Source organism: Pseudopodoces humilis, chromosome 7 (genome assembly GCF_049639895.1).
Source record: "Pseudopodoces humilis isolate 2021_Gansu_Grassland_sample_001 chromosome 7, ASM4963989v1, whole genome shotgun sequence".
Classification (NCBI taxonomy): domain Eukaryota; kingdom Metazoa; phylum Chordata; class Aves; order Passeriformes; family Paridae; genus Pseudopodoces; species Pseudopodoces humilis.
This window is the reverse complement of record NC_142206.1, coordinates 48,576,807-48,598,543: the sequence shown is the minus strand read 5'-3', so window position 1 is coordinate 48,598,543 and position 21,737 is coordinate 48,576,807. Positions and strand designations below refer to the sequence as shown.

Genomic DNA, 21,737 nt, shown 5'->3' with positions numbered 1-21,737 from the left:
TTATAAGAATGAAATAAACTGCAGTTTAAATGACCAGGACTTCAATGCACAAATAAAGAATTGAGGATTAAGCAAGGACTGACAGTGTCAAGAATTAGCAAAGGCCCTTTGGAGAAACAGGCATTTTCTCTCATTTCTTGACTGAAGGTTACAGTTGGGATATATTTTGTAGTTGATAAAATTGGTGGGCATTATGAAAGTAATTGGAATTAAAATTATTATAATATATTATTATTTATTATTATTAATTATTATTTTATATTGTTATTAATCTATACAATTAATATTATTAGATTAGATGAGCAATAAGATTGATTGACATTAAGACTTGTTGGCATTTTAATGGACAGTCAAAAACTAACTTTCTTTTAATAGAGTCTGTTGGAAAGAAATAATCTGGTGTATCAATATATTTCACAATGAATTTATTTGATTTGTTAGATTTATGTTATTCCCAGGGTTTGGATTGTGTCAAAAAGCCAAGTCAGTTGTCTCCATAGGTGCAGCAGGGAGAGATAAATACATTAACAATTGAGGACTAGGCTTGTCTGCATTCTGATCTTCCTGTACAAATGCCTTCTTGACGTTGAGCTTTGTTCAAGGCACTTGACTTGCCAAATTAGTTTTCCTACTTTCAAAATAAGTGAGTCCTTAATTGCCTATGGACTGAAAGACTAGGTATTTATTCCTTCCATCGTGTTTGGGAAATGTAAAATGGTATCTGAGCTAGGATTTGTCTTCTAAAGTCTTCTAATGTCCATGACTTACAGGAAGACTTTACAGATCCTGACAAGGAGCTTCCAATTGAGTCCACATATGTCCACATCAAAGACACGCCGTCAGAAGAGGAAGGCAAAATCTTGATTTTAAGTGAAAGTGAAGAAAAAATGTATACTGTTAATCATGAGAGGAGTCATCCAGCTCCTCCAAAGGTCCATATTCACGATATCCCTGAGAGAATCCCATCAGAAACCACTTCTGAAAATTGTAATGGGAAACTAAATCAAGCGTTAGGTGATTTACAGGGGATGTCTGAAGAGGAGCCTCAAAGGCCTACCTCACTGAAAATTACAGGACCTGTCAGTTTTGAATCCAGTTCCTCTTGGGAGGTTCTAAATGACAAATTCACACCAGGTGAAGGGAGCATCTCTGATGATCCACTGAAACAGAATGATGACCTTTCTCCAGCTGTTCTGACAAATCAGAAAAATTCTGTTGACTCTTTTGAAGAATACTCTGAAGAATTAACTAAGGAAACCCCTACTGAATATGACAATGAAACCAAGAGCCTTTCAGCCAATACTTCTTCTTTGAGTCCATTGTCCTGGACTTCAGGCATACTTACAGATGATTCTATTAATAAAGTTGAAGACAGCAAACCCCAGTCTTCAATTCTTTTACCAGAAGATACATCAAAACAAGAAGATACGCAGAAGTACATTCTCCACCTTCTAAATGAGGAAATACAGACACTTCCACAAGATGAACATACAAAGGAATCACCTGGCCTTGAGACAATAGAAGCGAACCCTTGTTCACCAAATGGTTCTAATCTCGAAAGCCAAGAACTATCTACACAGCATGAAACATCTGACGACTCTCTCTCAGATGTACCTAAAACTCCAGAGGACCTGGACAGCTGTGATGAAGTTGAGTCTGCAGCTGAAGTGCTACCCAGTTCTTCGAAAGTATCCGTGATACCCCATGATCTCTTTTATTATCCACATTATAATGTTCCCATATCAGCAGTTCTGAATGCTTACCTTGAGCCTTGTATCGAAGGTTATGATACAGAAAATGAAAAAGCTTCTTCTGAAACAGTTACAGATGTTTTACATGACAAGAACTTACCAGAACAGGACCACAAGGAGGATGCTCCAGAGCCAGACTTGGAGGATAAGCTAGGTACCCCTCCATCAGAAACAGATACTGAGAACAGCGAGGAGGAAACTAGAAAAACAAGCAGTCATGTGAATTCATCAGATGAAAGAGAAGTGCCATTACTAGTAGAAGAGTTAGAAATAGAAGAGCATGGCAGTAAGGCCACCAACGATGAAGATTCCACTATTCCACAACATCCTGAGGTATTTTATTTTATTACTAGCATTTCTTTGTGTATATTTGTGGGCTTAACATCAAATCCCAGCAGTTTTTTCATATCCCAGATGCTTTCATTTTGCAATGTTTGGGAGAAATACTCACAATGTAGCTGGCTTCCTGTTGCATTACACTGTTTGCCACAGCCCCCTACTGGAATGAGTGGAATTGCAGATACCTGGGAAGATCTGACGTTTAGAGAGAGAATAAATCCTAATACTAAGAGCACTGCAAGAATGTGAATTTATATTACGTTTTAAAATAATTTGAGGCTTCTGTAATCCCTAAGCATAAAAGATTATATAAAAATACAGCAAAAGTGTGAATTTTTATTATGTTTTAAAATAGTTAGAGGTTTCTGTATAATCCTTAGGCATAACAGATTACTAGAGAGGGTATTTTTAATAATCTGTAATGAGATGGACAGAAATTATTATTGCATTTAAAGAAATAGAAAGGATACAGGCAATGATAATTTTTGTCTCAATCCAAGTAAGTTTGCCTACAAAAACTTAGAAAAACAATTTGAGTAGGATACATTATATGGGTAAGATGAAGGCTTGTCTGCACTGGTGGAGGAGAAAGAGCTGGGTACTTTGTATGTATTTGGTTTAGGCAGTTTGCTCCCGCATCTCCTCTTGCAGACATTAGTTCTGAAGTGCTTTACATGTTTTCCAGCCCAGTATTTTTTGACAGCATTTTTCAGGAATAATTGTCCATTTAATGCTGCTCTATATGTTACTTAGACACTTTGCTTGAATGTGTTTTGGTGCTGACTCTAACTGCAGTAATGAAGTCAGTTTGTGTTAACTTGAAGGACTAACTGGGGGTAGATTTTAAAAAGTCTAGTGGATTGCTTCAAAGAGCCATGTCATGTCATGACTTCTTAATAGAAAGGTCGGATTTTCCAACTGTATGTATGTGTGTATGTATGTATGTGTGTGTATGTATGTATGTATGTATGTTGAACTGATGAGTCTGTGTTTCCCAAAAGATTTTCAAGAAATTTATTGCTTTTTTATTCTCTTTAGTGAGACTTTCAGTCCCATTCTATCTGCAATTGAGTGTCTGAGTAGGCTGCACCACTAAGAATTTGGAAGAGTGGGGAATCATCTTGTTGTCTAAAGCAAAACATTTCTTAATTTCAACAGGCCATAGTAGAATATTTAGAGGATTTACCATTAGCCATAAAGACACCAGAAGAAAATAATAATAGGGAGGAGGAAGAGCAAAATATGATTGAAGATGATTTGCAGATCTCAGAAGTTGCCACTACTACTCTATCACAAGATGACCTGGAAGAAAAAGCTGAATTCCAGGAATTTACCAGGTATTTCACATTGTCTTACAGACACCTAAACCGGTCTTTTGAAATTGCTCTGTCCATTGGATGTTTGTTGTAGTCTTGTTTTAGGAAGAACTATTTGGATTCATTGGCTTCTTCCTGTGTTTCTCTTGAATATGTTGAGTGATTCAGTGGGACTTGACTGTGCTACAAACTTTGCCACACAAAACCCAAGTGGAAGCCCAGTGCATTTTGAATGTGAAAGTGTTGTAATTGCTTTTCTAACAGAGGAAGTATTTTGTAATGTAGATGAAATAGACCATGTGCATTGTGACACTATGTGGAAGCATGACACTGATTGATTTTAGTAGATACTTTTTGGATGTTTTTTCTAGTTATGAACAAGTAAATGAGGTGTTGGAGAGAAAATAAGATGAAGAACTCATGGGTTGAGGTAAAGACATTTTAATGGAAAGGCAAAGGCCATGTGCAGAAGCAAATTAGCAGAAGACTAAAAAAATATTTATTTATTCTCTACTTTCCATCAGCACAGCAGTGTCCAGCCACTTTGTGGGAAGCAGGGTGTAGTGGTTGCTTCAAAAGACAGGCATAAGAACAAGTGTGTGTGTGTCACTGACCTTTGGTCAGTTTGGGTCAGCTCTCCTGGCTGTGTCCCCTCCAAGCCTCTTGCCCATCCCTAGCCCACTGCTCTAGGGAAATTTAACTGCAGCCCAGCCAGGCCCAGTACAGAAACACTCAGCTAATTTTGCCCCATTTACTTCTGGTTTTTCTTATGTTCTAATTTGTTCTTAGGTAATATGTTTGAGCAGGACATGAACACTTCTGGATGCTTATCACTGGACCACCCTAATGAATTTGAAAATTCACTTAGAAAAACCTGTTGTCCCCTTCAAGCTTTCTGTTTCCTGTTAGTCCAATCTTTTTTAATATCAATGGCCATAAAACTTGAGTATTCTCTCACTTAATTGTCAGTGATGTCAAAGGTGCAAGAATGCTCAGATACAATTTTTCAGAAAATATTCCTTTTTGAGAATATGAATTTTTTATTGTTGGTAAGACTTTCCCAAAACCATTTTTATCATGTTACTGATAAATTCCAGTCCATATTCTAATACATGCAACAATGCATATTTGTGGTTTTGTGTAGCTTAAACCTATCATGTCCATTTTCAGTGTCTCTTTTTAACTAAACTTTATGAATTTAAAAACTTTGCTTTTACATACAGAAGCAGTGACGATGATGCCAACATTCATCTCCGGAAAAGGTTTTCTCGTAATGTTTCTGAGGAGGTAAGTGTGAACATTTATTTATTGCTGTTTCTTTGGTTCTCTTAAACTCCAGAAGTTCACACACTGTAAAAAGGCCTGTGACAGTATGAAAGTCTTGTGACTTCTAATAATTCTAGTGCTAAAACCAGGCATAGTTGCAAAGTTTTACTGAAGTCCTAAATACATTCCGAACTTCACTGAACCTTGAACAAATTCACAAAGGAGTACCTAATACTGCAGTTATATCTATTGTAGCTTTAAATCTTCATCATAGCTGTATAGCTGCAGCGTTTTGCTTGTTTGAAGCTGCTGTTTGCTGTTTGCTGACCCAGTTTCTTTTAGTTTTTGCATTCTCTATATGATGTTGGTGCCCTGATCCCAACCCTGCAAAAATGCTGGGTGTCTCCTGAAGAGCACTGTTTCTGAAAAATTGGGCTCTGTCTCTTTTCCTCACAGTAGCAGTAGCAGTGTGTTATATTATCAGTAGCAGCAGCTAACCCTAAAAGGATTTTAGTGGTAACGTGAAACTGCGTCCCTAATGACAGATGTGATTCATAATGGCTTCTTGAGAGCACACTGAGATCTGGATACTTATTTTTAAAGTCAGAAGGAAGGGACAGCATCAGCAATCTGGGCATGCTGAGCAAGGACAGGAATATGGCTTTTTTTCAACACAAAAATAAAATTCTGGCCATCTTGGAGTTTTTAAAAAAATGCTGCCACCGGTGTTCAATGAAAGGGAGGTTTCACACAGATGCTTTAGTTTTGCTATGCTGTCAGAGTTACTGGAAATACATATGAATGAGGGGAGTTTTATTGAACTGATGAAAGCAGTTGAAAGCAAAAAAATCTTATTTCACAACTTTTTTTGCTTTTCTGTTTGTGCACCAGACTGCAGTGCTGTATGTGCTGATGGGAAATATGTTTATAAGCTCATTTTCATTTTATTTGAGAAAACAATTTGCATAAAATACACAGTTACCACCTTTGTGAGATGCTGAATTTCATTTTTGTTATCTGTTCCTGTTTTTATTAAGGAAACCTATGGTGCAAATGAGCAGAAGATGACAGATATGGATGAAAATCCATTAATCATCGGGTGAGTGTTTCTTATTCAGACTGACTTTTGGAAGGAAGCCGTAACTCCTAGGTACTACTAGCAGTGATACAAAGGGAGCTGGAAATTAATTATAATGGTAGCAACTGTCTTCTGTAATGGCTCAGAATCCATGTTTCCCATAGGTGTAAGATACAAAATTTCCTTATTGCTCAATCTGTCCCGTGACTAAAATGCTTTTTCTTGACCTGAAAGATTCAGCACTCTAAGGAAGATTCTGAGCATTTTCCCCATGTGGTGGATATCTCAGGCTGAGAAGAGTGGGAGAACTTCAAATGTTAGGCCCTCTGGCAACAATGACTCTTTCCAGGTTTGGAAGACTGTCAAAACAATGTTTAGTGAGATCAGTGCCAGAGAAAGTCAATTACTTCAGTGGAGGACTGGCCTCTGTTGGAGCATTATGAGTTTTGATAATTTGTATGTGTTTAGTTTAGACTTAGGGTGACGGGTCATGAACACAGAGTGTGCATCTCTGTGGTATTAGGGTCTAAATACCTACAAGAAACAAGGACCACTTTAGGTTTTGCCTCTTAGCTGATATTGAATAGTACTTCTCAGAACTTCTAGATTAAATGATTGTTATATTTAGACATAGAAAACACACAAAATATTATCAGGATCCACTGGCCTGTCTCTCTGTTTAAAAAAATACATGAATAGTTGTTACAGTTCTATCAGTTGTACAATTTGCTGATATTAAGTGAATTTGGTGTAATACTCAGGTATATATCCAGTAGGAGGCTCCAAGGAGAAAAACACCATTTTTCTCCAAAAGTAGATTAAAAAAACAGTTTACTGGAGTGTTTTGCTTACAGTACTAGAAAAATATAAAATGATTGAACCATCTTGTGCCTTTTAAAATAAGACCTTTCCTTGTCTTTGTGAGAGCTCAGTGGTGCTGGCAGAATCCATCGGGCTTTGCCCTTATGAACCACATCTGGAAATTTGGAAAGTTGAAATTTTGAAGTCGTCCTGCAAACCCCCAACTGCTAGCTGGTTCCTTGGTTGGAAGTCTTGAGCTTTTTCTGTTTAATATTCTAGTGCCTAGCATGAGGGGCTCTGAAAGTAGATGATTTGGGGAAAGTATATGAAGTCAGATCCAGTGAATAAGCAAAACTGTGTGTGAGATGTGTTGCCCAGTGCTGTGTTTACTGTTCTGAAAATCAAAGGGCATCTTTTTGACAGGTGGAAATCTCATTACATCAGAGGGCTGTGCTGTAATGGCACTTACTTAAACTACCTGAGAATTTGTCTGGAGTTTTCAGAAGATTGATTCTTATATATGTTGACTCTGGAAGGAACACACTGCTAATGCCCAGTATGCCCCTCCCAGTCTAGCTGGGGCCCTCCGACTGACCAGACTGAAAAGATTCATTAAACTGCTGTCTTTTAGTCTAACCTCTGATCTTCACAATAATCACTACCACAGAAGGTTTCTTCTTTTTTTCTTTGCCTCTTACTGAATTCTCTCCTGTTTTCAGGAAGAAAAAGGACTTGGAAGCAAGTGAGACTCCAGCACCAACTCATGAGATAGCGATTTTTGAGCAGCCAGAGATATTCTACTTCGTCATTTTCTTCTGGGTGCTGGTCTACTGCCTTTTACTCCTTCCACAGCTTCTTAGCAACAAAGTTTGATCTCGGTGAGGTGTGGAAAATAAAGGGATGGTGTCTGGATTGCTTTGTGTATCTGCATATGAATATGTTCCTTCAGGTGAAGCACAAACAGAAATCCAGGACCTGGTATTTGTGTTTGTTATCAGGTTGTCCTCAATTCCACTACTGTTGTGCTATGGCAGTGTCAGAGCACATTTTATATTACCGTAATTGTGTAAATATATATAAAAACTATCTGATTTAGTAGATGCAATTTTGTACATTTGTGCCTTGCTTTATAAGATGCTAAATAAAACCAGATAATTGTCAGTAGAAGTATGAACAATTCAGAGCTCTAGTCTTCAAAAATTATTCTTCTGGCTTCATTTTCTTATATAGGGCCTGATAGCTGTGGAAGAGGGATGGTTTTGACTTACCCCTGGATGTGCCCACCTGCTAGGGCAAGGCTAGAAATGCTTCTTCATATTTTCCATTTGAAAGAGTTGGAGGCAGGGCAGAGCTACAGGCAGTGAAACACACACCAGAAATTGATTACAGTTCCATTAGCAAATCCAGTGGAGGATCCTAATCAGGTTGAGGGTTTATTGGAATAGGGAAGATTAATTTTTTTTAAGATTTAAAGTAATTTTTATCCTGCACCTTTTGGTATGTTTGATTTGCAGGAATAAATTGGGTATGGAGAAGTATGAAGAACATACATCCTAGCTGTTTCTTAGGAGAGTTTATATGGGAAATCTCAGGCCAGGAACTGAAGTTTTTTAAAAGTACCTCAGTGCTTCTGAGTCTGCTTCTGCTTCAATTTCTTTGCTGCTTTTATTTACAAATTGCATAAAGATTTCTGTCTTTTGCTGATACAAAAAATAATAGGTAACCAGCTTTGCTGAGGCTACTGTTAAGACACTAGGGCATAATAAATGAATTAGAAGTATCTTTTGTGTCCAGTTCAATTGAGATAGAAATGACAGATGTAAAACTAAATACAGAGCAATGCTAACAACCAGTATTGATTTTCTAGTGCAACTGAAGAGATTCCTGTGGCTTATCCATGGGCACAGTTGAGCTGCTTCTGCCTCTTGTAAGTTTTGTCCACATCAATAATCACTTTAGGAAATTTGATATAGGAATTTTGCCAGAGAAGGTGTAATCCATGTTTTGTAGGACAAAAGAGAAGTCTTCAATTTCGTAGCAGTAACTTTTCTCCATGTGACTTTTAGTGAATTCACTACTTCTCTTTGGCACATTTTCAGTTTCACGGTATGCTTTATGAGACTACATCACACTGTTGCTTCCACCTGAAAATTCAGAAGGTTGACTGCAATGTGCTTCCTAAAATTTTACACTGAGTGAAAGCTAAATGACATGGCTATAAGTTTTACATACTTTGTTGTAGCATAAGGTGTATCCCTACCCTGGCTAAGTTCTTAGATGAACTAATAGAATCAAGATACATCAAAATATATAGCAATTTATTTGCAGGTATTTAAAATCTGTCTGTAGTCATGTTATTTGCTGGGGTAATCCTAACCATGCATCACATTTCATTCTTTTTCATAAGCATTTTGTTCCCCTGGGATTTAGATTCTGACCTGCAGTTAGAATTTCAATAGAAGTAAGGAATGACAGATCTTAAACATTGAAGATAAAATTCTGAACTGCTTTCAAGAAAGCTGAAATCTTTCCTATTCTGTCCTGTCACTGTTGACTAGAGCTGGATTCACTCCATGAACCTAGAAATAAGATCTATTGTTCTTTTTGAGGAAGAGACTCAAATGTCCCAATTTAATTTGGTTTAAATCAGCTTAAGTAAAAAAAAAAAATACATTTCTTTCATCTTGTTCATGAAAACAGTCAAGATTTTGAGTCAGCTGATTTGTAATACATTAACTTGTTTGTGCTTGTTGTGGAAGACAGTGGTACTTTCTTCCAAAAGAAAACCCATGTAAGAATTTTTGAAGGTGCTTTCTGGAAGTAGGCTAAAATAGAAAGTTGAAAGATTAGCGATTTTTTCTTCTGAAAGAATAAAACTTAGTACAAGAAACATTTTATGCTTATCCTAAAAACCAGGGAATACCAGGCTGGGGTACAGCATTTATTTAATAGCAGCAAGCAGCAGTGTACTACACTAGTTTGGAACAAAACTGTTGACAGCTTTTCATTCTCTTCCACTCTTCATAGGCTTCTTTAGTTTATAACTTTTGCTGAGCCTTTGTATCTTTACTCTGGTTCTTCCATGTGTATTAATCTTCAGCAGAGGCTGTTTGGAGTTGGATTACAGTCCCTTTACAGGGCTTTACAGCTATCAAAGTTCAATCAAGTATGCTCCGTTCTTCTTTCCTTCCTTCCTCCTAAGAAAATTAATCAGGATGAGGAGCTCTTTGGATGTCTTAGCTAAACAACTGACATCCACAAAGAATGGAAAGGTGAATGGGAACGTGCTGATGCCAGAAATGTCATTACACAGTATTTTTGTCCAAGAAGGAGAAAACCCAAGGTTTTCTTTGTTACCTGCCACTGATGAATAGTGACTGATTCATTGAAATGAGCAGTTGAAATGTCAAGCAGCATCCTGCAATTGCATTGGTCATCTCAGCCAGTGTTTCAATTGATGTACAAACTCCAGCCTATCCCATTGAGTGACAGAAATTACTTCTTCCATCCAAAATAGATGAAAAAAAAAATACTAAGCCATTCCATGATACTTGGTATTACACTGCTTTCAATTTTTGGGTTTGTTTTGTATGCTATAACAGAAGCAGTGTACCTTACCCAGCCATTCCATGGGTGAGAAGATCCAGGGTGAAGCGCTAAGAGTGATTTAACTGGTGGTGTCAATTGTGCTTAAAAAACAACTGAACTCTTCAAGAGTTTTGCCTTTACCTGGAACTGTAAAGACTGACATCTGCATAAGCAGCAGCTTCCCCCAGTTAAATTGACTCATGAGCCTGCATCTCTTCTTCCACAATGTAAGATCCAATTCCTTAATGCAAGTGCCCTGTTCTGCAAACACTGCTTGGTTTTGGCATTTGTGGTCTATTCTGAGCTACTGCCTAAAAGCCTGATTATGAAACATTTATTATGGCAAAGCCTATTTTAACTTGCTTCCCAGAGGACTGGCTGGTGGTAGTGGAGGGTTTAAAACCTGGTGGACAATCCATTGTCTACCCATTTTCCAGCAGATACATGCAGGGTCTGACCAGAAGATTTGCTGAACTTTTGCCTGGTTGAAAAATGCTAAGCTTGAACTGATCACATTTGGTATATTGATTTAGCATCTGAATTCAGATACAACAGATACTGATCTGTTAAGACTCTTTCTAAAACCTGCTGGTTTTGAGCAAATGTGGGTAGCAGAGCATTGTGAAATGTGTCAGGAAGTGCCTGAGGATCACTGGATAAAAGATGTTTGGTGTTCACAGAAGCAGCATTAAAGACTGAGTGGCAGCTGTAATAGGATGGTTCAATGTTGTTGTAGTCATGAGAATTAACTGCAAAGTGTTTCATCATGATTTTATAGAAAGTGCAAGGAAAGATACATTATTAAAGACAGAACCCCACTAAACATTTATGGGGCAGATTACTTAGAGCTGAGGAAATGAGTTAAATAGTCACATAATCTACAAACTGACCAGAATATAGCTTTTGCCAAATTGTAGGAAATTATCAGTGCAAAGGCAGAGCAAGCACAGCCTACAGTAAAAAACGACAATCAATTTTCAATGCCATGAATATTTTTGAGAGATTGAGCTCTAAAATGTATTTTTATTGAGTTTCTAGATTGTAATGAATGTGTCTACAGAATTTTATGCAAAGCTTGAGAGTTCAGCTGTTTTAAAATGATTTTTTTTATATAGCAGTGATTATTTTAACTATATATTTAATAGAACTGTAAAACCATTTTAAGAGTACCTGTAAAATTCTATGTATGTGATATGATTATTTATTATGATTCATGAGAATGAACATTAAGCTATGCATTGGTTGTGTCATCCATTTGAAAACTGGAAACTGCAAACAGGAGAAGAGCTTTTAATGAACAGCAGATCTGAAAAGCAGGGAAAATTATTGAATACATTTGTGTGATTCTTAAAGCTGCATAGCCATTTTGTGATGTTAAACTTCCAGCTAAAGTTGCAAAATATACTGAGTGATTGAGCTACTTTCTTCCATTAAAACTTCCTGAGGCTGAAATTTCTACATGTTGATATTTGGCATCTAAACACACTTAAGTCCCTTACATTTTCTGGACACTCTCAGTTAACTCCTGTTCAATATGACTGTAACTTCTCTATTCAAGTAGTGCTCCACTGAGTTTACAAGGGTACCATTGGGGGTTTTTAAGGTTCTCCGCACTAATCCTCAAAGAATCCGAGCTTTAGAAGATATATTTGGCAAATGTATGTGGTATCACATTCAGCCATCTAACACAATAATAATGATAATAGTGCATTATCACTTATGCTAGCTTTAAATACTTGGGAGTCCTTTCTTGCCAAGCACAAACGTGAATGCATCCAGTGATGTGTTCAGTTCCTCTACTTCTGTGGAAGTCAGTGCAACACATCTGTGTGCTAAGCACACACTACAAGATCTGGCCCTGAGGGCACTTAAATCAACATCAACCACATAGGCCAGGAAGTTGCTGAAGCCTATGCAATGCCCGTGCAAATCCAATGTACATCAACCATACACCACTCACTCCAGTTACCCCCATTTTACACAGAGCATTTGTTTGCCTAAATTCTGCAGAAGCAACCCTCTAAGGAGAGGAAGTTAACATCTACTTCTATCTTCAATTAAGAGAACAGCAGCAGGGAACAAATAACTGGAAAATGAGGGTGAGGTTTCATTTTGGGTATGGCCATGGAAGTTCCCAAACTGCTACAGCTGAAAGCTCATACCCTGGCAATAGGTTGCCTGCTGTTTCCATTGAGCTTATAGGTAACAGATCTGATTGAAGGTAAAAAACACTAAACCCTTTGTATTTCTGCAGGTTTTCTTCCAGTAAATAACTTCCCCTGGCACACCACTGATAACACTAATTTACAGCTGCCCAACTTACCATTGTTCATGTTCCAGGTTTGTATATAAACAGGATGGCTTTTCCTCACCCATACCAGCCCAAGGTCATGAAGCCATTCATGCAGGAGGATGGGATACATGCACATTAAATTATAAGGAAAAGTAATGTTCTCTGTGGAGTAGCTCGCTTGCTCTGTCCATCGCTTCACACAGCTCCAGAGCTCACAAAGGGTGAAAAATTAATCCTTACTTTTTCAAGTGCCATAGTCATTTCAGGGTTATCTTAAATTGTGGAACATCAAAGTATTTCTTTCCTCCACTAAATGGTAGACATGGAAAACGTCCTTCACCTCAGTGGCACTTTTGACAATTCCTTTCCAAGCAGCTGCTACTGCTGATACTAGAAGATGAGACTCATGTTATTTTCTCCCCATAGTGGGGGGAAATGTCTAAGTTTGTGTCTCTGGAACATAAAATTGACCCCCGAGTGATTAGTATTTTTTTTCTTCATGAAAATGTTAAAAGGACCAATAAAAAGGATTTTACCTTAGTAAGAAATACTAAAACCTACCATTCCAAGAAAGGCTAGTTCCAGGTCGTTGCTGCTGTGTTAAGGCCAGGTAATATCTTATTCTCTAAATAGTTCCATTACTTTCACTGGGCCTTCATGGAATCTCTTTGATTCACAGAATAGATTTTCTATCTCCAAGGACCAGTTTGTACAGGGCCATTATTAAAAGTAAAACAGAAAATCACTCTTGTTTATTTCAAAATGACTGGTCTGATGTGAATCAAGTAACTTTCAACATATACGCTGCTGAGTTCTTGAGAGAAACAACACAGTCACATTTTAATGCCAAATAAGTTACACAAGTCAAATAAATATTTTTTACTGTAATAAAAAGTTCAACTTGTACTTTTGTCTTGAACAAAACGTTTTAGTAGGCATACCACTTTGTGCTATTGTATACTGCTGTGTAAAAAGCTGAATAAACTGTTTTACCTTTCTTGTTAAAATTCTCTAGTTTAAAACGTAAAGTGCTACACGGCTAAAGAGTTAATGAGGGACTTTGTCCTAAATAAGTAATTTGTAAGTAAGGAATGTAATATTTAAAATACATGTTTCTCTTTGGAAAGTGGTGAGGAATTATGATTTTTTTTAAAATGAGAACAAATGCTGGGAGGATTTGAGTGGTGTCCAGATATACTGAAGGAAATGCATTTTCATGTACTTTCAAATACATTTCTTCTGAACACTTTCAGTCAGGGGCTTGTATTGGATGTTTGCACTAGTTGATCAAAGCTAATTTTTGTGACAAATAACTAAATTCTTCTGTATAGCTGGTAAACAAAATGTTTTTAGAAACTGTTATGCTGTAATAAGAATAGTATTTACTAGTGAATAGCTCCAATTTATTTTACAGAATCTCCAATTTTGAAATAAATGGACAGGCTTTCTGTATCTAATCTGTTACCTGTGGGCTTGTATTTGTGGATTCTAATTGTTTATTTATTGTTATTATTATATATTATTTTTATCTATTTACACATTTTCATGCCCTGAAACGAAATGCACTTTTTTAGGAGAGATGAATTTTAAATTTTTATAAAGAGGAAAAATTTCTAATTTATTAATACACAGAAATTGGCATCATAAAAGGAAGCCACGGGAAAGCTTACAAAAACAATTGTGTTTAATTATTTACTGTTCTTACGATTTGTTTATCTGGGCTGTTTCTATATACATGTTAGACTTGGGGATTAGTAAATTAGTAGCTGCAGTACCATTTTATATTTGCTATGTACTTCCCCCTACACCTTAATTCCCTTTGCAGTATATGAGAAAAATAAAATAAAGTACAACAGAGTTGCAAGTCAGTTCAAAATCAGCCCTGTGATGTGTGTCCTGAAAAATATATCTAAATTGGATAAGAAGAAAGAAAATGGCATATGGGAAAGGCATAGGAATGCTTCTTCACTAAAAATTTCTTTTGCTTTAGGACTTGTAAATATTCCTTTAATCCTTCTGCAAAGTTAAGTCATCCCACATGTTTTCAAAGTGTTTCTAACCACTCCTGGAGTAGCTGTACCTGCCTGTTGGACCACCCTCCCCCACACCTAAGTGTACATAGCAAGAAAATATTCATGGTGCTGTTGAGAATTTGAGATATTTGGGTCCAGTCCTGTTAGTAATGCAGATTTCCAGAATCAGAATGGTTTAGGCTGGAAGAGACCTTTAAATGTTATCAAGTTTAACTTCTCTGCCATAGGCACCTCCACCATCAGGTTGCTCACAGACCTGTTCAGTGTGACCAAATGTTTCCAGGGATTCCAGAACCAAATGTTCCAGTGGCATGGAACTACCACTTTTCATTAGCAAGACTTTAAACTGTCTAAATACACTTTGCTGGTTGATTTTGGTTGATTGTGTTGTTTTGGTTTGTTTTTTGTTCTATTTTGTTTTTAATTTGGCTCTTTTTTTTTTTTTTTTTTTTGCTAATGACACTGTAGTTAGGAATTTGCAAGTGCACTGGGTATAGGAAGGTGTGAAGTTCAAATAGGCAAGATGGGTCACCTCAGTGTGTGGAAGCAGAGTAAACTTTTATGGTGGTATGAGATCCAAACTTTAATTCAAATTCAAATATAGTAAGACAGGAACTGTTGGACTGGTTTTCTTATAACTACTCTGGGATAAAAGTAATTCTGACAGAAACTCAAAAATAATCTCCCTTTATCCTTGGTGTGTAATCACAATTTTTGTAGCTTGAAGATGATGCACATACAGTGTTGGAAAAACACTGCATCTATCTGGATCTCGGCAGCAACAAAGACAAGCACAGGGTTCATTTCAGATAAGGAGCTGATACTGAGTATGTACTTGGGCTGTGCAGGAGCCCAGACCTCCTAAGGATAACCTGTGGCCATCACACATATTCTTGTTCATAGTGTAAACTGAAACCTTCATCGTCTCTTCAGGGCTCACTTTACCTGGGCAGTAAACAAAAGCCAGCAGGAGCTGGAGAACCTTCAAACTGGTGAGTGGATATAGCAAAGCCTTTGACTTGAGCTGTGATCTCCATTAAGACACCAGTAGAAGGTGGTAATCTTTTCTTGAGTTGCTACTTCTACTTACAAGGGTCATTTCCGGGAGAGCTAATTGCAGCGATTTATGAGATGCCTTCTGTGACCAACTCCATTCCTTGGTGACACGGTACCACTGGCTTACCACAGTCCTTGGCAACCTACACTTTATCTTGGAGTATCATATAACATACGATCAAAGCAAAATGTATAGCTCCATCTGCTGAAAATATTTTGAATTGATTATTTTTACATTTCTTTTTTATGGTTGCTCTGTATCCTGGGGAACAGATTTATCACTCTGCTGATATGTATTTTCTGCATGTTACCAAGAATCAACATAGGTTTATATGTTGTAAAGTGGTATTTCTTGGTTCTCAGGTGTAAATGAGCATTAACAAGGGTATATCTCAAGACATTAGGAGCTTCTGTTAACTGTTGTATGACAGATCTTTTGCACTGTGCCATTGCAGCTACTTGTGAAATTGCTCCCCTCTTTCAGGAGAAAAACCCCATCAGGTGAAGTCCCAGGTGGCTGGAAAAAGGGAAACCTCACGCCCATTTTTAGAAAAGGTAAAAAGGAAGAGCCTTTTCCCCTTGCTCCTCTAGTTTCCTACTGGCACAAACCTGAAAGGAAACAGTACAGTGCTCAGTTCTTCAAGGGCTGACATCATCAGTAAACCTGAGCAAAACTTTTCCTTCTGGCTGTCCATGTTCAGGAAATGTTTTTAGTCAGACCAAAGTCTTTTGTGACTACTTTTTTTTTTCTACTTTCGATATATTTCTAAATTTATAGGAAAATAAATCACAGCATCCAAACCCATTGTAGGTTTGGTGGCATCAAAATAAGCCAAAAATGATTTCTAGAGAAGTTGGAAGCCAATTTTGGTTTAAAAATATTCCAGAACAGCCAACACAATTACAAGCTCAGAGTTGAATACAAATCTTGTGGTTGATACAAATTTTGTTCCCCATTTGTTTTCATCCACTGGTAACTATAGGGAATCAAAAAGGGATTTCTTTCCTAACAAAACATTTATTTTTCTCCTTCTTCCTTACCAGTGATTTAAATTTGTTTAGTTTCTTTAGTGATGTGTCACTGTGATAGAGACACTATAGGGACTGTAAGTAGAAGATGATGGAGGAAATCATCAGTCTGGAGAAATACAAGGAAAAAGCAGGGAAATGTTGCCAGAAGAGAGGGGTCAGTTTCCAACTACATCAGCTCATATCCTCATGACAGTAATTTAAAGGGATAAAAAAAAAAAAAAAAAAAAAAAAAAAAAATTACCAAAGTTTTCTTGCACTAAGGAAAATATCCTTGGAATTACAAAGTCCAGGTCATTGAAATGAGAAAGCATGCCATTTTTTTTTAAAATGCATTTTAGGGTGAAACAAAGATTCATGCAACCTAACACCTTGTTAAAATCTAAGCTTCAGTTTTAGAAATGGAATCTGTTCAAAACGGATTCTTTCTTTCTTTCTTCCTTCCAACTTCCTTCTCTATAACCATAGCTGCAGATTTGTCTCACAATACATCGCAGGTGTTGTTATTAGCACTGTGGTTTAAAATGATTGCAACTGCTCTTTCCTGCAGTTCCTGCTCACACCTATGAGCTGGAAAACCTGATAGCCAGATTAGGGGCTTCTTGAGTGGAAAGCCTCAAGGAAAATTTCCCAAGTGGAGTGCAGAATAGACACATCTTTTCCTGGCCAGAAACTAGAATGCAACACTTGGGCATGTATTTCCTAGGTAAGTGCCAGCTTGTTTCAAAGTGTGTTGCTGAACCAGTGTGCGACATGAGGCCAGAAGCCATCGTGGCTGGTACCAACAGCAGGGAACAACAGAGGTCACCATTGTCTTGCAGGAAGGAATCTCTTCAGAGTCCATTTTAGAACCTGATGTGACCAGTGAAGCCAAAATGCCTGGTTTCCACCAGTGGGATTAGGGAGTTCTGTAGCATGAGCAAAGACAATTCACTGTGATAAAGTGATTTTTAATGTCAGTATTCCTCTTTTCTAACACAAACAGAATCTTTTTTTAATCTTAGTAAACAGAAAAAGACACAAAAGCCTCCACTCCCCATCTGTTACGGATTTTTTTTAGAAGGGAGATAAGTGTCTCTATTTTCTTGTTGACTAACAAGTTACCCCTATAGTAAATATCTGTATTTATAGTACTAAAGATATGGGGAAGGCTGTTACTTGGTACATGATTACTTACTCTTTTCCAGATTTTAATAGTTGGACAGTGTGTCCTTTTCATCCCACAGCCTGTTTGCTTTGTTTTTATGGTTGGTTGTGTGTGTTTTTTACCAAACTCTGAATGCCAACCAGTTTGAAATATGTGTTTTTTTTCAATTGTATCTCACATTGATCTCACTTTAAAAATCTTTGTAAGGAATTTGTGAAATCAACATAAAAGTAAATGTTTAATTTGGGCTTAAACTCTGAAGGTTAGGTCTGATTACACAAATATATGACATCAAATATCTGTTTCTTAGAATGGAGACAGGGTAGTGGGGACAGGATTGTAAGGAACAGCAGAGATTGTATCCTGTGCTTTTATATCAAAAACTCCTGTCAGCAGGCAGGCTCAAGGAGGAAGTAGCTGTGGAGAGACACCCAGTTTTACAAGAAAATAACTTCCAGAATTCTCCTGGCATTTGTCTGTTTTGTTTTCTAAGTATTCTGCTTGCTTTCCCTTTGAACCTACTTGAAATGGATAAAATTCATTATTTAACCATGGCCTGCACTAAGGAGTTTCTTTCTGCTCTATTTTATGTTAGAAGGAATCAAGAATGCCAATTTCCTTCAGTACTTCACCTAAAATTGGAAAAACAGACCCATATGCTCTGACAGCTCCCACTGGATAAGTCTGAACAGCTGCTCTTCTTCCTCAGCTTTTGTCATGGGATATAATTATTCTTCCATCCATAAAAAAAACAGAAGGATGCCCTTTCAATCCTAGAAAAATACCTAGTACTGTAACATTTAACAACGTAATGGTGGGCATTACAGAAGACGTGCTCTGAACAGCAGCAGAGGTTTGTGCCAAGAAAATAAAAATACTTAATTTGTTAATACTCCAGGCCTCTAGATCACTTTGAATCTGAAGTAAGTTTACTCAGGTTGTTTTAAATGAACCTTAGGAGTGCTCCAGTTAGCTTTATCTTTTCATACTGATTTCATAGGCACAGCTGTGTTACAATGTCAAGTCCCTGATAGAGAGCAGATGGAAAAAGCTGGACATCCAGCGACATTCATCTGCCGTTGAAAACACACTGCTTTCCGCACAGCTAACAAGGGCAGTGGCTGGCAAGAAGTGGCATTGCATTTATGGTCATCTTCTTTATCAGGCACCAAGGCCGATCACCCTCTAGTCCTTGCGCAACCACATGCAATCAATAGGAGACTCTCACTTGGTCCCCTGGCTTAACACAAATGTAACTCATTCATCTCTGGCTGAAGGGTTTTGGTGGTAGCAAAACCCTACCCTACACTAGCTGTTTAATCCCAGACATTTCAGGGCACTTAAAAAAATATTCACCAGTAACATCTACCGGATCAATGGAGCGTTGCCAAGATACGGGAGTGGGACCAGTGGTCCAGCCAGGCAACAATCTGTCTCATGCAATGACAGAAGGAGATGCTGCCTCGGGAGCCCACAAAACACAACCACCTCCAGCTGTCCTTTCTTCTTCCACCTTCTGGGCCCTGCACCAGCGAAGACTGGAGACTCCCCAGTGGAAAAGTATCGCTTTGCCTGTGGCAGGAAGGTGACTTCTGTTGGAAATGGCTATCTGTGCATGGAAAGGTGGGATTTTGTTACACAGTCATGAGACAGCTCATTTCTGCTCTCTATCCACACTGCTAAAAGGGATCACCTTTTTCCCCTAGGGCTTGCCGTGCGATGGAACAACCCCATTCCCTCAGATCCGTCTCTCCATGACCAGCCCTGCCCCAGCGGCCCAAGAAGCGAAGGCCGCGGACCTCGGCCCCCCTCCCAAGATGGCGCCCGTCGCCTCCCGCCTCAGCTCGCGAGCCCCGCCCGCCCGCGGGGCACGGCCGAGCTCCCGCACTGCTCCGGCGGGGGAGGGGAGGTAGCGCGCGCGCACGTGAGCGCCCGGAGGCTCTCCGGCAGTCGCTGTATTCCTCCGTCCCATTGGCCGCCTCGAGAACCTTTCACCTTTTACCCGGCTGCGGCCGCCAATCGCCTGCTTCCTATCATAGCGTAGGGGATGCGGAGCGAGCGGACTGCGCAGGGCGGAATTCTCGGAGCGGAGTTGCGCCGCGGGCGCTGGGCGGCCCCCGTTGGTACGGGCGGGAGGGGCGGGGGCGGCGCTCCGTTTGCGTAGCGCCGGCCGTAGCGCAGGGGCAAGGGAGGGAGGGGGAGGCCGTCCCGGGCCCAGGTGAATGGAGGGACCTGACAGCTGCGGGGACTGAGGCGGCGGCGGCGGGGAAATGGCGGCGGCGGGAGCACAATGAGACGCGGCCTATAGTAGGGGGAAGCGCCGGGCTGGGTCCGGTCCGAGCAGGTAGGAGATGGCGCCCCGTTAGCTGCATGGCGCCCGAGCGCGGGTGTGTCGCGCCCGCTGGCCGCAGCTGCCGCGGCCCCGCCGACGCCGTCAGCCGGGTGGGATGGCGGCAGGACGTCCCTCCCTCCCGGGGCCCGGGTAGTGCTGCCCCGCCTCCGCTCCAGCGGCCGCCCGTGCCGACGCCCGGGCCCCGGGATCGGCCTGGGCAGCTCCCTCGGCGCTGGTGGGGCCCGCGCGGCTGGGCCGCGCTGCGGCCCCGCTCGGCTTTGTCTGTGAGCGGCGCCCCCCGGGCAGCCGCGCCGGAGCCTCCCGGGGGCTCTGGGGCCTCCCGCCGTGCCCGGGGAAAGTAGTGGCGGGTAGTAAAGGAGTTTAAACTCCGCACTGCTGATGTTAAAGGCGATATAAGAACGTCTTGGCCTTCGTCTTTGCTTCGTTTCCATCCTTTTCCAGGGTAAATAGATAATCACAGCGTGATTAAGTCAGACCGTGTGCTATGTGAATGTGCGTTGAAAAATGAAAGGTTAAAAAGACATAAAATTTTGTACAGGATTTGTTGATTTAGGTAATACAGAAATAGACCGCATGAGTAGAAAATGGGGGTGATATTGATATCTGATTTAAAAAAAAGGTATTTTTCGTGCGCATTATGCCTTACCAGAAATTAGCGTTTAATAAAAGTGACTCTCAAAGTGAATAGTGCATCTCAGTTAACTGCTAACAGTCCGGAGGATGTTTGGTACTTCAGATCAGCTTTGAGTATTTTTGATGTTAGGATTTTGGTCTTCAAGTTACGTGGTGGGCCCAAGTGGTGAAAGTTTGTAGGCTGGAAGATTGTCTTCCGTTTTCTTTCCCTAAACGTGGTAATCAAAGCAGTTAACTTTGCAGACACTCAGTTTTCCCTGTTTTACTGTGTTTCCTGTGTTTTCTTTACATAAGCCACTCTGGATGCTCTGTTGAAATGCTGGCTGCACGTGTATGTTCCGTAGGTGGGGGTGGTGCTTGTTTTAGCAAGTTCATACAGACACTAACTGAAATTAACTAACTAAACTCGTAAGTTCCTCTCTTAAGAGAGTTTTTCTTATTGTCTATCTTCACACTGTGGTCTGTGAGCTTTGAAGATGCTACTAGCAGTTTTCAGCTGGAAGGTGCTTTTTTTACATGTTTCATAACTGGATTGGTACTTGATTAATTGGTAGGGTTAAAAAATATATATTTATTCAGAAGTGTTGACCCTGAATTAGCTACTGGTGTTGTTCTTCAGAGCATCCTGATGATATATTTCTGTGGAAGTGGCTGGTTTCAAAGCCTCAAAGTGATTAGTACCAGAATTAACAACTAATTGAGAAGGAAATGGCATCAATATGTCATTGTATAAACCCGTTCTCAGTCCATATGTTTAATATTACATGCAGTTTGGGTATTTTGTCTTTATCTCTCTTCTACTTTAGGACGGTTGTATTAGGCTAAGGGAAGCGTAGATTGAAAATTGACTGGGCTTTTCACATGAGGAAGGACGTACCAGTGAAGGGATAACAAGCATCACAAAGATTCATGAAAAAAGTAGAAGAGGGAAGCGTTGATAGTTTGCTTTTTTCTCCTGTTTTTGAAGGATTTCTGTATCCTACAGACTGAACACAAATGTGATACTCCTTTACGCTGTGTGTAACTGAAAGACATGGTGCATCGGTCTGTTGGG

The 21,737-nt window shown here is 39.4% G+C and overlaps 2 protein-coding genes across 5 annotated transcripts in view; both read left to right on the top strand.

Moving 5' to 3' along the window:
• Positions 1–13,889, top strand: part of CLMN (calmin) — an 83,236-nt gene extending 69,347 nt beyond the window's left edge. Inside the window, exons 9-13 of the mRNA XM_005520387.3 lie at positions 771–2,084; positions 3,249–3,427; positions 4,630–4,693; positions 5,710–5,771; positions 7,271–13,889. Of these exons, the coding sequence (XP_005520444.1) occupies positions 771–2,084; positions 3,249–3,427; positions 4,630–4,693; positions 5,710–5,771; positions 7,271–7,424 (1,773 nt within the window). The 3' untranslated portion in view covers positions 7,425–13,889. The remainder of the gene's footprint in view (positions 1–770; positions 2,085–3,248; positions 3,428–4,629; positions 4,694–5,709; positions 5,772–7,270) is intronic.
• A 5,861-nt stretch (positions 13,890–19,750) lies between these two features.
• DICER1 (dicer 1, ribonuclease III) overlaps positions 19,751–21,737 on the top strand; it is a 67,071-nt gene continuing 65,084 nt past the window's right edge. For 2 of the 4 annotated variants that reach the window (XM_088057423.1, XM_005520160.3), the window contains exon 1: positions 19,947–20,041. The gene's annotated coding sequence lies outside the window, so the exon portion shown is untranslated. Of the gene's footprint in view, positions 19,821–19,946; positions 20,042–20,426; positions 20,493–21,737 lie in introns of those variants that run through there. The other 2 variants (XM_014249837.2, XM_014249838.2) reach the window with 2 other exon arrangements.